Source organism: Meriones unguiculatus, chromosome 5 (genome assembly GCF_030254825.1).
Source record: "Meriones unguiculatus strain TT.TT164.6M chromosome 5, Bangor_MerUng_6.1, whole genome shotgun sequence".
In the NCBI taxonomy this organism is placed as follows: domain Eukaryota; kingdom Metazoa; phylum Chordata; class Mammalia; order Rodentia; family Muridae; genus Meriones; species Meriones unguiculatus.
The window spans coordinates 42,958,918-42,977,613 of NC_083353.1; the positions used below are offsets into that span (position 1 = coordinate 42,958,918).

At 42.5% G+C, this 18,696-nt stretch overlaps 1 protein-coding gene across 1 annotated transcript in view; it reads right to left on the reverse strand.

Annotated features, from left to right (window-relative positions):
* Kbtbd12 (kelch repeat and BTB domain containing 12) overlaps positions 1 to 18,696 on the reverse strand; it is a 73,543-nt gene that overhangs the window by 26,772 nt on the left and 28,075 nt on the right. Inside the window, exon 5 of the mRNA XM_021659212.2 lies at positions 6,194 to 6,391. Within this exon, the coding sequence (XP_021514887.1) occupies positions 6,194 to 6,391 (198 nt within the window). The remainder of the gene's footprint in view (positions 1 to 6,193; positions 6,392 to 18,696) is intronic.

An 18,696-nucleotide genomic window follows, 5' to 3' on the forward strand; every position in this document is an offset into this window, starting at 1 on the left:
CACCCACCTAGTGTTAGTAGGTTGGAACAGACTGGGGTAGAGAAGGTTGGTAAATGTAGGGACCCAAATAAAGTAGTCGAAGTATGGCTACAAGTGATGCCCAAACTTGAGGCTAGGCAGAATGGGAAATCTGATTACTAATGCTGTAGAGGAAGCAGAAAGGGAAGAAGGGATGAATATTCTGTTTCAGGATGTCAGCAAAAAGTTTATTGCAGCAGCTGCCGCTGGGTTCTCTCCTGCTTTGCTCCTAAAGAGAATTTTCTATTTTTTCTTCTATTTTTTTTCTGTATTCTGTCTCAAAGAAGGTTGGAGAATGGCTGAGCAGTTTGAAAAGTTGCAAATGGAAATGAAAAAAATCTGAGAAACAGAAAAAATGTATGAAAAAGTTGCAGAGTTGACTATGCAACTGGAAAAGTTATGGGTAGAGGTGGAAGTGATTAGAAAGTGAAGAGCGCTGGAAAAGAGAGGAACAAAGGGCTCAGCCCTGGTGACTGAGCAGAAGAATGGGAGCTTCCCATAGGATGAAAGAGGAAGAAACCAGTGGCCCCAGCCAGTGCTGCAAACCTTCTGTTTCAGGTCCCGATGCCCCTGGGTGGGTGGGGATCTGGGTGTGCAGCTGAGATGAGAGGGAGGCCCACAGGGTTAAAGCAAAGCCTCTGGTTTTGAAAGAAGGATTAATCTGGAGCCAACTGTACCACCAGAGGAGGGGTGTCCTGGAATTACAAAATCACCATCATTTCCCCCAGTAATTGTACAGCACAGGCCTGTTAATGGTGCTGATCATGTTTATGATGAGATAACGTGGTGTCCTATAGCAATGATAGATCGGAGCTGTTTTAAAGAGGTGTTTTTCCTACAGAGTGCATTCCCCTTTTGCTAAACACATATTAAGTAACTGGGCTACCCCCTAAAAAATTATTCCCCAAGAATGGAAAGGTCTGAAGGGCATTATTCTGATTTACAATAACAGATTTTATTTCATGGTTTGATTTGATGTCATTTTGTCGCCTTAAGAGCTTGGGGTAAAGTTGAGGAACCCAGGAAAAGGTCCACCTCATTCACTAAGATTGAACAAAGCTCTGGAGAATCTTTTACAGATTTCTTGCAAAGAGTGGTTTCAGCTGTAAACAAAGCTATAGCAGAACCTGATGCAAGACAGGTGTTGATAGAGACCTTGGTGTTTGAGAGCGTGAATACTGAATGTAAAAGAAGTTATCAGACCGTTAAAGGCAGGGCAGTGCCAAAGGATGAGTAGATAAGAGACATGACTGGTACTGGCTCTCACAAGCATCATGGCAATAACATAGGATAAGCTATAGCTAGAGGTCTCAGATATCAAATTGCCCAGTGCTTTAATTGTGGGCAATCTGGCCATTTACAAAGAAGTTGTGAGCAAGCTTCTAAAAGCCTCAGATCTCAAAATGCCCAGTGTGGTAACTGTGAGAAATATGGTACTTTCTGCGCCAGATCTCAAAATGTCTGGTATGTTCACTCTAAGAAATATGGTACTTTCCACTGGAGATGTGAACAAGCTGTTTCTGGTGGCAGTCGGTTCTCTGAGAACTCTGAGGTTTCCCCGGGGTTTATGGATCTTGTGGCAAGATATATCATTGGACCAATGAGTGCATGTCCAAGAAAGATATCCAAGGTAATCTCTTGTAAAACTGGGGCCTGAGAGCTTGAGGCTCTGTGGCAAAAACTATGAGCCATTTCCCTCTGGTCAGCCAGGAGATAATAAGCAGGCAGAAAACCTGCAATTAAGCATTGCTGATCTCATGCGTGCTACTGAAGGCAGTGCTGTTCTAAATTTGGCCACAGATAAACCTCTTACACTATCTCCCAAAATTTAATGTTACAAATTAACCACTGGAGTTTATGGTATTTTGCCTTCAGGGACAGTAGGAATGAGCTTGGGAAAAAGTGGATTAACTTCCCAAGGATTCATTGTGCATCCAGGTATTATAGATGGGGATGTCAAAGAAGAAACTAAAATTATGGCATATGTAAAAAAGATATTCAAATTAATGCAGGGGATAGAATTTCTCAGCTGCTACATTAAGGGCAAAGTTTCTGCAGTAGAAAGAACGGGGATTTAGGAGTACTGGAAAATGTGTATTCTGGCAAACACTGGTTAATGATCAGAGTCCAAAGTGCAAGTGAATGGTCTTGAAATAGAAGGTTTGGTGGATACAGAAGCTAATGTGACTATCATTTTCCCCCAAATCCTGGTATTCAAAATGGCCACTGCAAAAGCTTTATAGACAGTTTGTAGGAACTGGTAAGTCATCTCAAATAAAACGAAGTGTATAATGGGACCAGAAGGGCAAACAGGGAAGTTGAGACCTGCCCATAAACTCATGGGAAAGGAATCATTTACAACAATGGGGTACTCTAATATTTCTCTAACCCCAGAGACAGCTCATGATGAAATTAGAGGGAAATAGTTGATGTTCCTGGGAGGTATTGCTATGTATCATCAAGAATAATCACAAGCTTTGCCATCACAAGGATTGAGTTTCCAATATAAGAGGGGCCACTGCTGAAAAACCAATGGCCTTATCCTTAAAATGGTTGACTGACAAGCCTGTATTGCTAGAGCAATGGCCCTAAACTAAGAAAAAAATTACAGGCACTTGAGCAAGCAAATAGCTAGAAACAAGCTATAGCTATTTTGATAAACTGAGTCATATAAGAAACTGTGGTATTCTGTAATGGTGCATTATGTAAGGACTAGCAAAGTAAAGTTGCCAATCTCCTTATGGGCTGTATTAATGATTTAAGAATTTTATTTTGAAACTAGAAAAGCTTCAATTCAGAAATTGATATTTTTTATTATAAACTGCTAAAGACGACTAACCTTTAATATGTTCAGAACTATATTTGTAGTCAATTTAGGTACTAATTTGATTAAATTACAGAAATAAGTCTTATTTAGTTTCCTGTATACATTTTCAAGGTTAAGCCTAAAGCAAGTAACTAGAAATAAGCAAGGCTTGCTGAGCTCAGATATACTTATTAGAAATTGGTACTCAAACTTGTCAGAGATCTGCTAAATATGGCATTTAAAATGTTCAATGGAAAAACTTCCTATGACAGAACATTTTAGAATCTTTTGTTTGTCTCTACTGTCACAGTGATGTGCTTTGGCTTTGTCAGTTTGTATCTGCTTCCATGGAATTTGGTAGCTTCCTTTATACTAGTGGCTGCAGTTCTGAGATTTTTATTAATCTACTCTGTGGATGACACATTTCTGTGCTCTTTCTGTGTTCTCTTTGCCAGAGGTTCTGTTACTTCAAGGCTGGGACTCCTGACTTCATTTCTCTTCCTCTGATTTTTACAATTATTCCTGACTTTTATTCCTTACACCCTCTTTCCCCTCCAACTTTCTTTATCCCACTTTCTTTAACCCACCTAGTGTTGGGAGGTTGGAAGGGACTAGGGTGGAGAAGGATGGTAACTATAGGAACCTATATAAAGTAGCCAAATGTATGTGGCTACAAGCTATAGCTATTTTGATAAACTGAGTCATATAAGAAACTGTGGTATTCTGTAATTTCTAGGATGTTTCCTCAACTATCTTTGCTAACATTTTAGTGTAGATTCAATTTCTGTTGTAAGTATTAATTTCCAGTAAATCTCTTCACTCTCCATTCCCTGTCCCTTCAACACAGCATTTACTTATACCTTTCAGGCTGATGCCTCTCCTGGCATCGTCCCTGCTTTTTCGTGCTACTCTGCTTTATGTGTTTTTCCTCAAGTGTCAATCCTCAGGACCCTCAACCAGCTCCCTTGGACTGGTCTCAGACCTCCACACTCAAACCATCGAACCCACACACACTGCGCACAATAAATAAAATGTAATGAAAAAAATTTAAAGACCTTTTGGGAAAGTTCTCTGAAGGACAAATGGACCATAGGAACTGTACAGCACACAGCAGTGAAACGGTAAAGGCAGCACAGCCTGTAAGGCACTAACCCAGCTCTAACAATTGCCTCATTCGACAGTGTTCCACAATGGATCGTGGCTCCTCCTTCTGCTGGAGGGCTGCAGGGAGGGCTCAGTGGTTTAGAGCACTTGCTTCTTTTTCAGAAAACCTGAGTTCAGTTCCCAACACCCAGGTTGTTGGGTGGTTCACAACTACCTATAAATCTATCTCCCAGGGATCTGACACTCTTTTCTGGCTTCCAAAGTCACCTGCACTCATGTGGCATACATGCATATACTTAAATTTAAAAACAAATCTGCTGTAGAGCAGATTTCAGATAGTGCATCATTTTCACTTGCAAATATTTACATTATTTTCACCTGCAAATACTTAAATATATACATATTTTCAAGACAAAGCTTCTTTGTGTAGCCCTGGCTGTCTTAGACTCACTTTGTAGACCAGGCTGGCCTCAAACTCACAGAGATCCACCTGCCTCTGCCTCCCAGGTGCTGGGATTCAAGGTGTATGCCACCATGTGTCACCATGCCTGGCCTAAATATAATTTCTAATTGTCCAGAATATTCTTTTTATTTTGACTTATATAAAATGCAATACTATTATTATTCCTAAAACAACTCCTTAATATCCTCTAATACCCTGGTCCAGACTATCTGAAAAACACCTTTTCATGAGAGGTTTGAATAAAGGACAAAAAGTTTCTGTATTTGACTCATATATCTTCTAAGTATCTTGTTTGGTTGCTGTTGAAGGTGTGTGTGTGTGTAGGTCAGAGGATATCCTCAGTGTTGAGAGTGTAGGCATAACATTATTGTGCACTGTGCAGATTCAAATGCTGGTTTCTATGCCCCCATATCTGGCTGCAGTCCTTGTTCTGAGAATCTCTTGTCTAAACTTTGCTCCCCAATTGTCCCTATTATGCCAATAAAGCATCTTAATGGCCAATCACTGAGCAGGGTAGAGAATAGGGCTGGACTTCCTACCAGCCAGGAGAGGAGGGAAGAGGAGAAGAGAGTGGCAGGGTGGGTGAGAGAGGAATTGGCATTGAGCAATGGGAGTAGTCCAGGAGACATGATAGCTGGAGCAGAGAAAGCCATAAAATGAAAGTATCTTGGGAATTTTGGCAAAGAGAAAGCCGGACTAGTTTAGAGGGTTAATGTAGACTTATATTGCTAAGTTGTTGTGCTGTAAAGCTTATTAAACAGATTTAACAGTTCAGTCTCAATTATTTGGGCACTAGCTGTGTTAAAAGAGAAACTGCAACGCAATTTTAAAACATCCCTTACTGGTCTGGAACTTTGCCAACTAGGCTAGGTCAGGTAGCTCCAGCTATCTGCCTGTCTCTGCCTCCCATCTCACAAGCACTGAAGTCACAAGAATGCTCCACCATGTTTCTGGCTTTTTAACATGTGTTTTTGGGGATTGAACTCAGGTTTCCATGTTTGCAAGACAAGTACTTTCTCGAGAAAGCCAAATCCCTAACTCACTAAGTCTTTTCTAATTCACAATCAAAGTCTCATTTTCTAAGTTACCTGAGACTACTTACAAAATGAAGGCAAGTTTATTTTAATCTGAGTTCTTTCAACATTGTGTGTGCTCTGGGGCATGTGTCCCACGGGTATATATTGGCTAACACCTCGGTTGGTGAGGTCAGAATCAGCTAGTCAGTCTACTGTGAAGGCTTTCTTCTGCCTTATTCACTGATGCAATGAGGCTTTAGAGACACTGGCTTCTAGATCTGTGCATGCTTAAAAGCCTCTTTGTACCGTACTGCGGAGCGCAATGATGCTATGGGATGTGTACACTCAGCAGTAAGTGTATACACTGGGCATCATTTTAGAAATGCTTTTGAGAAATTTACTTCACTCGATGGTAGTGGGCAGCGTAAGGGTCTTCCGAATTGGTAGCTGAAAACATAACACTCACCACATCTAGCCATTCCTCTGCTTCCAGGCCCCTCTTGTTTGGAAATCTTTCTTTGCCTTCCTCTTCTACTTCTTTTCTTTTCATACTCAACTACTATGGGTCCAGTGGCTGCCATGTGCTAGATGCTAAACTTGAACCCAGATAATCCTCACCATTTCATGGAGGGGAAGCCCCAGAGAATCTAGGGATCTGTTGGAGGCTGCTGGGCTCTGAAAGCCAGACCCTTGCCAGTGTCTCACTACTCTGGAGAGCAAGCTCTGACCATCAAGTCAGATAGTGGAGGTGAAAGGTTCATGATATATTTATAGGAGGGCCAGTACCTGCTCCGTGAAATCCCCCGCAGACATAGAGCTTTCCATCCACGGCGCCCGCGTTGGTGGAATTGGTTCGCAGTGAGAGGAGGGGAGTCGGCATAAGCGGGCCTTCCCGCCAGAAGTCTCCATCAGGGTTGTAGATCTCAACCACATCAAGGCATTTCCGAACTTGTCCCCTGTCTCGGCCCACACAGCCAATTCCACCTAAGAGAATGAAGCACAGAAATGGGGTGTTTGGGAGCAGAAGCCTCACAGGGGACATCCTCCTCCCCTAGCACTGTTGGCAGCACAGGCCCGATGGCCTTGACTTTTCTTTGTCACCCATTTCAAAGGTAATTTCTAAGTGACAGCAATGTCTTCCATATGTTTCACAGACAAGTTTAATGTCATTGTAATGCAGCATTTCCCATCACTGCTTAGGCATAAGATTTATTCCGCATAGGTCCTGCAATGTTGGTTCATAAAGTACTCCCTTTCCAGTAAGAATATTGGTTGAATGACTTAGACACCTGCCTCATTGTGAGCAATGAGCTCACTGATGTAGCTATCAAGAACTATCTTTTTTATGACTCATCATTGCAAGCTGGCTTCTCATCTTCACTTGCATGGATACTTTTCCATTCGAAAAGAAGGGCTCTTAGGTAAATTTCAGGTTTGAGATTAGAGGGAGACCAGAAAGACTGGAAGGTGAAATGTCCAGGCTCCTCCCTTACTAGCCCATGGCTTATTCAACAAGTGATCACTAAATGTTCATTTTTGCCAAGATAATGCTAAGTGATAAAGAGTTTTAAAAGATTGATAAGGCTTTTACCCCTGCTTTTTAAGAAATTAATGGAGCAAAGGCAGGGAATGGTGGTGCACACCTTTAATCACAATACTGGGTGAATAGAGGCAGGCGGATCTCTGTGTGCTTTGAGAGTTCAAAGACTCGTGCTGCTCCCAGCTTGCTCTCAGTTTCCTGTTTGTAGCTCGAGGTGTGAGCGCTTGGCTTGCTGCTCCAGTTGCCATGCTAGCCTGGTCTCAAGCTTCCCCTCCATGGTAATGGGCTCTTATCTCTCTGGAATGGTAATCCAAAATAAACCCTTCTATAAGGTGCCTTGGTCATAGTATTTTATCACAGAAGTAGAAAATTAACTAAGATACCTCCTAAGTCCCAAGACAAAAGGGTCATGGTTCTTGACTTACAGGTCAGCTCCGGAGACTGAGGCAGATTCCCTGGAAGAAGGGACACTCTCGTATTTGCAATCATTCTCATTGTTACCCCCCTCCATTCAGATCTACCGCTGATCTTTGTATGTCATGGGAGGATTGTAAAGTATTGGCCTTGACTGTACCAGCCCCCTGGGAGGATGGTCCTGGAAGAGCTACTACATATATGGGGTAATGACTGCTTATCATCAGTGGGGTATACTGTTTATCACAAATCCAAAAATAAAAAAATACTTAGAGCCTTTATTATAGATTCTACTCGCTGAGAAGTTGAACATATAGCCTCCTTGTCTCTCTTCCTCATTGCTACTTAGACTCGACTCTACAGAACTAGCCAGGCAGCACCTTCATCATCACCCATTTCTTTGTCTCTTTCTCTGATCCCACCTTCATCACCTCCCAGAGATCCTGACACATCATGTGTCAGGAAAGAATGAATGAATAAGAAATGTTCCTTCCCCATGTTCTCCCTGGCCACTCTTTCCTCACTGTATTCCCTGCCTCTCTGGGTCTGGGTTCTGTAAGCTCATGGAGGGCAAAGGTCATATTCTCATGACTAAGCCTGCCATACAGTACTCAATGAATCCAGGGGGGCTGCAATGGGAGCTGCGTACTTCACAATAAGTGGGTCTTAAGCCACTTTCTGAAGGTGATAAAGACTGGAGGGGTCTCCTCTCTTTACAGATGTTACCTAGCCAGTTCTCTCAGCATAAACACAGAGACCGAGACTATGAACTCAGGACACTGCCTTCTCTCTTATATGCTTAGCTGAACAATCTAGCCTATTATGAAGCTGAGTCTGAACTGCTGTGTTTTGGAGAAGAAAACACATTGGCCTCAGCATGGCTCTGTGTTCGTGGGCAGGACCACTTTCAGTGTGGGGCGGCGGTGGTGGGACATTTCTTAGCCTTCAAAAAAATGGAAATTCCTACTATTGGCCAAGAAGTCAAGCAGAAGAGGGTTTATCTGTAGCAGCAGAGCCCTGCAAGGTAAGAAGATGATGAAGAAACTCCCCCTGTGAGAGGCAGGAGTGTTGCTTTGGGGCTAGCTTGTGCTGCAGGCACGTTAGACCAGGGAGCACCGAAACAAGCAGTCTAGACAGAAGTCACCGGGAGTCAGGCTGGGGCACGCAGAGCACCAGCAGCTTGGTTCTAACTCCAAAGTCCCACAGAAAGGTCCTTCAGAGCTGCTGCCCCCGTGTGACACAAGCAGAGTGCTTTTCACTCTTGACTGTCTGGGATAATGAGAGTGCTGTCACCTTCGCTCTGCTGCCGAGTGTATTTAATTACCGCATTCAAAGCTAACCTTGTGAAATGTGCCTGTTCTCATTGGTGAGCACACAGTTCACATGCACTACCCCACCCCCAGTGACTGGAGCTTACTGTGCTTACCATGTGCTCTCTCTGTCTTGGCCCCTGAAGCCTGGACTCCGTGACACTGAGCGTAATTTCACCTCAAGCACCCTCCATTAGCAGCAGGCTTAATGAGCTTAGACTGAAGATGAATCTTGATTAGATAAATAATCAAATAAAGGCCCGATCTTTATTAATAAGTCAGCACTGGCTCTACAAGTACAGCCTTTGATGAGAGGAAGCCTAGGGTGGGATCTGCACAGCTGCAGAATGTCAATAAGTCAGCTCAGGCTTTAATTTATGTGCTACCAGAATCTCTGAACATGACTTTCCCTCACTCAAAACCAAGCGAGTGAATAGAAATTACCTTCATAGGTCATGCCCAAATGCGCTGCACATGCAAAATATATAGCTAGATTGTTCGGGGGTGGGAAGGAGAAGAAAATTACAACTTGCCACTCTTTCTTCATTTTATTCCTATAAAGATGAAGATTGCCTCTTCGGATGTTGGGCTATGATAGATTCTTTCATTTCTGGGGATGTGTGGGAGTCAGCTTGTCCTCCCACAGAGGGCCCGACCGACAGCTGGCTAAAGGCACAGGGACATGCCATCCAGTTGCCCGTGAATGTAGTTCACACCCTTCACCTACAGGACTGCCTCAAGGTGGCAGGCTTAGTCTACTCCGATCTGGGCTTGATCCAAAGCAGGAGAGGGATTTCACTAACAGTTATGGCAAACTCCCAAAGTTGCTTGCATTGCTAAACCAGACTTGGGGTTGGGAAGAGACTGTGTGTGGTGGCAGTGGGGCACCCATGTGCCACGGTGAAACGATGTGGACTTTTAGAAGACACACCCAGGGTTTACATTCTTGTGTCACTATTTGATAGCCAAATGAAGTTGATTGACTTAATTCTTCTAAGCCTCAATCACTCTCACCTAGAAACTAAGGATAAGAACACTGATTTCATAAAATGTGGCAAGGATTGAACGTCTCAGCTAATATCAAAGAAAAGCAGAAAGCAAGGAGGAACTCAGAGTACTCATGGGTATCACCGAAGGAATTCTCTGACATATCTCCTCTTGTGTACTGTATCTAAGCAACATGGCATGCATGCAGCTGGTACTCAGATGACAATTATTTTCTTTCATGTTCTGTGGGGTTTGATGTACAACAGTATTTTTTGAAATTGTTGAGATCTTATGATTGCCCTCCGTTGGATTTGTGGATAATTGCTGGTTTACTGATAAAGGGCCAAATACTTTTAGACATTTCTTTTGAATGTGGGCAAAGGGAATCAGGTCAAGTCAGCCAAAAGCTGTGGTAGTGCATGCCTGTAATCCCAGCACTTGGGAAGCTGAGGCAGGCTGCCTGCCATTAGTTTGAGCCTCGCCTGAGCTATATAGTTAAGTAGGAGGCCAGCCCAGACTACATAGTATCCAGCCACGTTTACAAAGTAAGACTGTTTCAAAAAACCAAAGACCATCAGGTATGAAGCTGAGGAAGCTTTCTCTGACCTCACAGAGCCGCTTACCTGGCCATAAGCATTTGAGCTGTAAGAGCGGTGGGAAAGAAATCATCAGCTTCTTAGAGTAAAAGCCAGGCTCTCTTTTGACTTGTGTTGACCTTAGCCTCTGCCTACTAATGGTATGCTTGTGACAGTTTGCTTCCTTCTTGTGCAGATTGTCAGCTCTTTGATTTTTTCCCCCTTAGTTACTTTAGAATTCTAGGTTTCAAGTCTAACGTCAAAAAACAAACAAACAAAAAACACTAGCTTGTCACTTTCTAAAGCCCAACACAGGGGCTCTTGGGTATTTTCAGTAAAAAGCTCTTATTCGCCTTTTACCAAATCCTGGATAAGGCTAGACATTACTAGCCAACAGCATGCCTTGGGTTCAGAAAACTTGGGATGACAGTTCCCACATATTTCTCACCAGGGTGAGAATGTTAGCAATCTGCTTGCACTTTATTAGCTACCCAAGCAGAATACCATAACGTCCCCCCCCCAAAAAAAAAACCCTAAAATCTCCGAAAAAAAATAACAGAAAGAGAAGACCAAGTTTCATGTGTTAGAGCTTGATTTTGGAGAGAAAAACCCCATATATTTGAACTGTTTTGTGCCTTACAAGTGAAAATGTAGAGAGGCAAACACATCACTCTAGTATGACACAGCCAAGAAAAAGAAGAAAAAAAGAAAGAAAGAACTTAGAAGGCGGTTGGTGCCAGCTAAGCTGTAGTTGAAAGTCTCATTCCATCTGATTGTGAGCAACCTTAGGCTGTCCATCTCACCCCAGGCACTGGGCAGCAGCGTTTCTAGCCATACCAGGGCTTTCCATATCCTGAGCTCATCTTTCCTTGTCTCTTCCCACACTGCACAGTGTAGTACAGGGCCTTCAAAGGCCTGAGGGTTGAGTCCCTAAGGAGAGAATAGCTCAGGGTGAGGCAGGGACAGTGACACTCATAAAGTTTAGAAGATGACCAGTAAGGACTACAACAGCCCCAAATGAATGTCATCATTGCCCTCCATATCTCTCTTAATCACCAGTTCTGTAGACTGTACCTATTTTCATATCTATTCCTTTCTCTAAAGAAGCAGAAGGCTCTGGATAATTCAGGTCCTGCCCTCCTCACATGCCTGGTTTGCAATTCTCCCCTGCACCTTAGGCGGAGGCAGCTCAACAGTTCCCCATAGAGTCAAGACCTTTCTCTCTGCCCCCTTCTCAGGCTGTGTTCTCTGACATCCCTCTCCCCAGCTTGACATACTTCTGCACCTTTAAGGCCTAGCTTGCCTATACCCTCTCAAAAAGTCATTCCTGTCTCCATACAGAACAAACAGAAATCAAGTTTTGTATGAAAACATATTCTCTCTCTTTTTCCTTTCCCTCTGTTCCTCATTCTCTCTCCTATTATATTAACCTGCAAGCTCTCTGGGGGCAGAACCCCCAGCACTTTCTTCAGTGAAACTGAGGTGAACACATGAATGATAGTTTTCTCTCCTTATTCCCAGGCCACCTGTTTGCTGATGGCTAACTAAAATGTGGCAAGTCCAAAAGACTCAGAAGTCTTTTCTGAGTCCAAAGAAGTCAGTGCCAAGTGTCTTGGCAGCTTTAGAAGCAGATCGTGTCAAAAAGAGACTGCACCAGGTCTTCTCCCCAGGCTTGCCTACCTACCAGGACAATTAGCCTTTCCTAACTTGGGTTGGACTACCTAACAAAATGCAGACCAAACTCCCACTAATGCTTCTACAAAGACCTGTCAATCAAATATATCCCAGCTCAAAAGCATCATGGACACAAGACAAAAGTCCTACAAAGCATGGTGTGCACTTTGTATTTCCTGAGGTGCCAAGCATGCTGTCTTTCTCTTAAATAAGGCTTGACAGAATTTGTTAGGGAAAAATTTGAAGAAACAAAGATTAGAGTGGGAGAGATGGCTCAGGAGTAAAAGTATTAGATTTGCACACCAGCTGACCCGAGTTTGCACACTGATGACCTGAGTTTGATACTTAGCTGCATTTAGTGGCACATATCTGCAAAAAAATTTTAATTCAGAACATGGCTGCTCTGGCAAGAGATCACATCCAAGATCTTCTGAGTCTGTGTGATCCGGCTGAAATACAAACACACCTTTAATCCAGGAGACAGAGGCAAGCAGATCTGAGTTCAAGGCCAGACTGGTAGAAAGCAAGTTTCAGGTAAGGAAAAGCTTAGATCCAGGCAAGGTGGTACCCGCCTTTAATCCCAAACAATAAAGGTAGAAGTTAGTTTGTAGCAGGAAACACCCATGTTTGAAAGTGATGTCTAATTGAGTGGCAGAAATAGAGACGAATCAGAGAAAGATTTGACAGAATAGGATATGCCTAACTCTCACAAGAAAAGAAGAGGAAGTTTTACTAGGACAGTAATAGAGAGATAGACTGCAGAGAAAGCACTCAGGTGAAGACCAAATGAGCCAGAGATTGAGAAAGAAGCTAGAAGATTAGAAAAGACTGCTGGAGTTAGCGGCCAAGCAGAGCAATTCAGAGGCTGAAAGAGAAGCCAGACCGAATAAGTTATCTGCGAGAGAGGTTTGAGCCAGGACAGCTGAATTGAACCAGCCAGCCCAGAGCTCAGTAAGAACAAGGGTGAGCTTATTCAGCAGTAAGTCTCAGAGGCTGGAAGCTTTCTAGGCCCGGGTTGGATTGTACGGAGGCTGGAAGCCTCCAGGACTAGGCCGTGGTTAGCGGACGGAGGCAGGAAGCCTTGAGGCAACTGGAACAGGCAAATAAAAGTGACTTTTATACACATCCCTAATTCCAGGACTCTGGCGCGGAGGCGGGAGGCAGAGACAGGAGAAGGCCTGGAAGCTCACAGGCCATCTCGCCTAGAGTGTTCATTGCAGCAGAAACAAACAAGGAGACCCCAGCTCAAAGTGGAAATGGAGGAGCAACTCCTGAAAGCTGTCTCCCACATACGTGCAGGGGCGCAGACACACACGCACATTCATCACAAATGCCAATACCCGGACTCTGCCCTCAGGAATTTTGAATTTGTTATTTTTAATGTTTTTATTGTATCTTATGTGTATGAGTGTTTTGCTTGCATGCAGGTTTGTGTATCACATATGTGCTAGTGTCTGCAGCAATTCAAAGACAGCTTTAGATGGCTGGGAGCCACCATGTGGTATTGGAAATTGAACTCAGGTTCTCTACAAGATAAACCAGAGTTCTTAACCTCTAAGACCTCCAGCCCTGAATTTCTCTGTTTTTTTTTTTTGTTTTGTTTTGTTTTGTTTTTTTAATAAAGGGTTATAAGAATCTTGGTTTATTTACCTCATGTCTAAGTAAAATGATTTACATAAAGTGGTATTTGTATATTACTTGCTCATTGATATAACAAATGACAGATGATGGAGGATGAGAGTAAGAAAACGTAATTAGGTTAAACTAATTTTTTTGAATTTAATTTACTTTAATTTAATTTTGGTTTTTCAAGACAGGGCTTCACCATGTAGCCTTGTCTGTCCTAAAACTAGCTCTGTAGACCTGACTGGCCTCGAACCCAAGGAGATCTGCCTGCCTCTGCCTCCTGAGTGCTGGGATTAAAGGTGGGTGCCACCAGTGCCTGGCAGGTCACACTAATTGAAGAAAGACAATGTGTGTCATTCAAAATGACAGTGTGCATGTTTTTTTTTTCTGCTGTGATTATTTTCTTTTGAGGCAGCCTTTCGCTATGTAGTCCTGGTCTCTTTATGTGGACCAGGCTGGCTTTACACTCACAGGCTCTGGCTGCATCTGCTTCTCAAGCCCTGGGATTGTAGGGTTCAGGTGTACCCGTATAAATGGCTCTCCCTGCGCGTGACACAGAAGGCACATGAGACAACCTTAAAGTTTTGTTTTGCTTTGTTTCTAACAGACTTTCACTACTGACAGCTTTTCAACATTTTTGTTAGCCTCTCTCCTAAAAGTAACTTCGGAAAATGTGGACTAGCAAACCATTGATGCTTTCCTGCAAGTACAGAGACACCAGCGCTGAGCAGGCACTCCTAAGATTGTTCTGGTCTGTTCTCACTAATGTCACCAGCACTGCTCCCTGCTGGAGCTTCTTAAACCATGACTTCAGAATCAAAAGCCTATATAAAAGATTTATCTTCATTTTTTGTTTATGTGTTTTTATGTTCATGTGTGTCAGAAGGGGCCATCAGATTCCCTGGAGTGAGAGTTAAAAGCAGCTTGTGAGCTGATTGGGGTGGGTGCTAAGAACTAAACTCCAGTGTTCTTAGCCACTGAGCCACCTTTCCAGTCCTCAGAAACATTTTAAACTTCTAGTTAACTTTAAGCAATCTAAAATTTCCTGTGCCTGGTTCATATTTGTATGAGACATAGAATAACCAGCTTCTGACTCCTGGGTTTTGTCCCTAAAATATTCAGAGTCTTCTGGGAGATCACACACATAATCAGCTGGCTAATACAGTTCAGGGTTAGTAAGCACTCTGAACATATGTTACCTACAGGGACAATCTCACAATCTGTGTACTTGAAGTTCAGTCCTATGATCATTCACTCCAGAACTGCCTGGCAGCCCCTACTCATAGGATCTCAGCCCCTTTCAAACCTTCTGACAGGTATCTGGTAAGAACGAGAGTCAGGCACACGCCATTTTAAAGCACAACTTAGGTAATTCACAATACATTTGTATTTAAAAAGTCAGAAGGAAAGACAAAATCTTGTTACAGTGGAGCTCAGAATGCTCATAAGATAATTCAGCACTAGAGTGATCTTTCGAATGCATTTACAGTAATAACTTGGACCTTTTATGTAACTCTTCCCTTCATTACTCTTTAATGGCATTCAAGCTGAGTCAGGCTCAGACAATGCTGTTATATTTTCAGCAAGGCAATGAGGCACAGAATGGCTTCCTGAGGAACAACGTTGATGGTTTGGGGCATTAGCTGTGTGGGAAGACTTGACATTGGCCATCTCCCTCTACGAGAAAATCAAAAGCTTCTATTTAAAAAATTGCTGCAAGACATCTAATCTGACTTTTAAAAAGTAGAACTTTACATGAAGGAAGACTAGGACAGGAAACAGAGATGGGAAAATTCAATTTTGCAAACAAATGTTTACCAAGTATTTGTCACCTAAAGCCAGCCCTTAGGTAAGAGACAAAGAGGTAAACAAGACAAGGCCTTTCCCTTGTTTAAATGACAAGGGCAGGGACAGAGAAACCTTGTGCTATTGAGAACCAGAGGGTCATATGAGTAAGTAGCCACACAAGCCACTGGGAGGAGATAGATTTCTGCTGGACCCTGAAGCTGGAGTTAGCAGCACACAATAAGAGGGTAGGAGAACAGGCTCAGAGGGATGTGTGTCCAGGAAAGGGCCCTGAGGCCTGGAGCTCTTTCTGGGGTTTCAGGATGCAGCTGGAGAAATGGGGGCTGCATGGTGGGCAGGACTGTCTAGGCTAAAGGCTGAAGGTGGGACTCTACACCTCACATTCTGTCAAGTTGAAGTGGATTCTGTACTCAGTTTGACTTTTCATAATACATACTTGATGGAAACCCAAACACATATATGACTATGCATCTTCATTCCAGGAGTAAGCACAGATTATTCAAAAGCATAATTAACATTATGGGATTTTAAAATGTGCCTACTTCTTTATCTTACCCACCATGTGCTTCTGTGCAGAGAGAACCCCAGGGCATCTTAGAAGAAACTTATAACTAAGTTTTCTCTTTTTTCCTTCTTTGGGAATATTTTAGAAATTCTGATCATGTCTTCCCTTTCCCAACTCCTCTCAGAGCCTCCCCAACTCCCTATCCATCCAACTTTTTGCTCTCTTTCTCTTTCAAAAAGAAAGAAACACACAAAACACAAAAGCGAACAACAGAACAAAAAGGCAAAAACCAATAAGACAAAACAAACAAACAAACAAACAAACAAACACCCAAAACAATAACTAAACAAAAAGTCCAGAAACAAAGAAACATGGAGGTGTGTGTGTGTGTGTGTGTGTGTGTTGGCTAACTACCCTTGGCAGGGCATAGGGCCTGCCCAGGAGTGTGTGTGTGATATACTTAATGATCTATTAATATGACTTTTCTCCATGCAAATGAAAAAACATTTTTTTTCTGATTCCAAATAAGGCATTTTAAAATACACAGTTGAAGGAAGCACCCTTCTTTGGTCTTTTCTGGGAGGGTCCCAGTGATTCCATCTGGCACACAGCACCATCACCACTATAATACTTCCCAAAACACAAGCACGAGGAAACCCTCAGGAAGAAAGTTTCAGCACCCGCACGTTTGGTTGGTGTACTTTTATTCATAAGGATCATAAACTACGTAGATTAGTTACTAGGAAGTCATCCATCAGAACCCACCAATAACAGCACAGTACAGCTGATAAAATACACAAGTAGCCACATGAAAAGTGGAGTCTCTCAAAGCAGCTGTCCATATCTCTACCTTTATGTTGAGAAGGCAATCTAGAGAGGGCAGGCCAACACTCAACCCCAGGCCACTCCAGCCAGAAGACCAGAGAGAAAGAGAAACCAAGGAAGAAAACACCCATTCAATAAGGACAAACCCAGAAACTGGCACCTCGATCAATAATCACTCCAAATCCAGATGCCTAAACACCAGTGTAAGAGTACAATCAACAACAGCCAAGGCAATGTGTTACCACAGAGCTCAGCTATTCCATGATGGCAAACGCTGGATATTCCAACACAGCTGAGAGACAAGAAAATAACCTTAACAACAACTTTATGAAAATGACAGAAATCCTTAAAAAGGAAATAAAAAATCCCTCAAAGAAAAAGAGGAAAAGACAATCGAAAAAGTGGAGGAAGTCAATAAATTCTTTAAAGAGTGTCAAGAAAGCCACAAACAAACAGTTGAAGTAAATGAATAAAACTGCTCAAGACCTGAAAATGGAAATAGAAGCAATAAGAAAAAGACAAATTGAGGAAATTTTGGAATTGGAAAATGGAGGTAAGCAAGCAAGATCTACAACAGTATCACGAACAGAATCTCAGGCGTAGAAGATACGATTGAAGAAATCGATACACTGGTCAAAGAAAATGACATGATATATCAGTTAAAGAAAATGTTAAATCTAAAAAATTCCTGACACAAACTTCTGGGAAATCTGGTATACCATGAAAAGACCAAACCTAAAGGAAAAGATTCCCAGCTTAAACAATATCATAGAAGAAAAATTTCCTAACCTAAAGAAGGATATGCCTATAAAGATACAAGAAGCTTACAGAGCACCAAACAGATTGGACCAGAAAAGAAAGTCCCCCTGTCACATAATAATCAAAATGCTAAACACATAAAACAAAGAAAGAATATTCAAAGCTGCAAGAGAAAAAGGCCAAGTAACATATTAAGGCAGACCTATTAGAATCACACCTGATTTCTCAATGGAGATTCTAAAAGCCAGGAGGGCTTAGACAGATGTGCTGCAGACTCTAAGGGACCACAGATGCCAACCCAGACTACTATACTCAGCAAAAAAAATTTAATCACCATAGATGAAAACAAGATATTCCATGATAAAGTCAAATTTAAACAATATCTATCCACAAATCCAGCCCTACAGAAGATAGTAGAAGGAAAACTCCAACCTGAGAAGGTTAAGTACACCCACAAAAACACAGGCATGAATAATCTCACACCAGGGTACCCAAGGAAGGAAAAAGCACACGTATGTACACACACACAGAAGCATATTCTGCATGGTTTTTCTAGTGTTGCCCATGGGAAAATGTGTGTGCATCACATGCAGCAGTGGGCGGTCATCAGCAGATTCACTGTGGAGGAGAGGAAGCAGGCAGAGGTGTGGTTCTCTAACAAATGACCCAGTGCAGTGATGCCCCCTTGGGTGGTGTGCAGAGGTGTCTGGGCTAATCATTATCAGGGCTCTAATGTACACTGAACCTCTTACTACAAGTAACATTAATTATAACTATTACGTGGCAGAATGCACTCTTAAGTGTCAAAGCCAAATGACTTAATAATGCGTGTTAACAAAACAATCACTTGCTCAACTATGTTCACCTCAGCTTTATTTGTAATAGTCAGAAACTGGAAACAACCTAGATGTCCCTCAACTGAAGAATGGATAAATTAAATATGGTACACTTACACAATAAACTATTACTCAGCTATTAAAAACAACTATATCATGAAATTTGCAGGCAAATGGAATGAACTAGAAAAGATCATCCTGAGTGAGGTAACCCAGACCCAGAAAGACAAACATGCTATGTCCTCACTTATAAGTGGATATTAGCCATAAAGTACCAGGATAACCATGCTACAATCCACAGACCCAAAGAAGCTAAGTAACACGTAGGGCCCAAGGGAAGATGCTTGAATCTCACTGAGAAAGGGAAATAAAATAGACATCTGAGGTGGCTGGCTGGAGGGATCTGGGTGGAAGATGGGGTGGAGAGGGGAA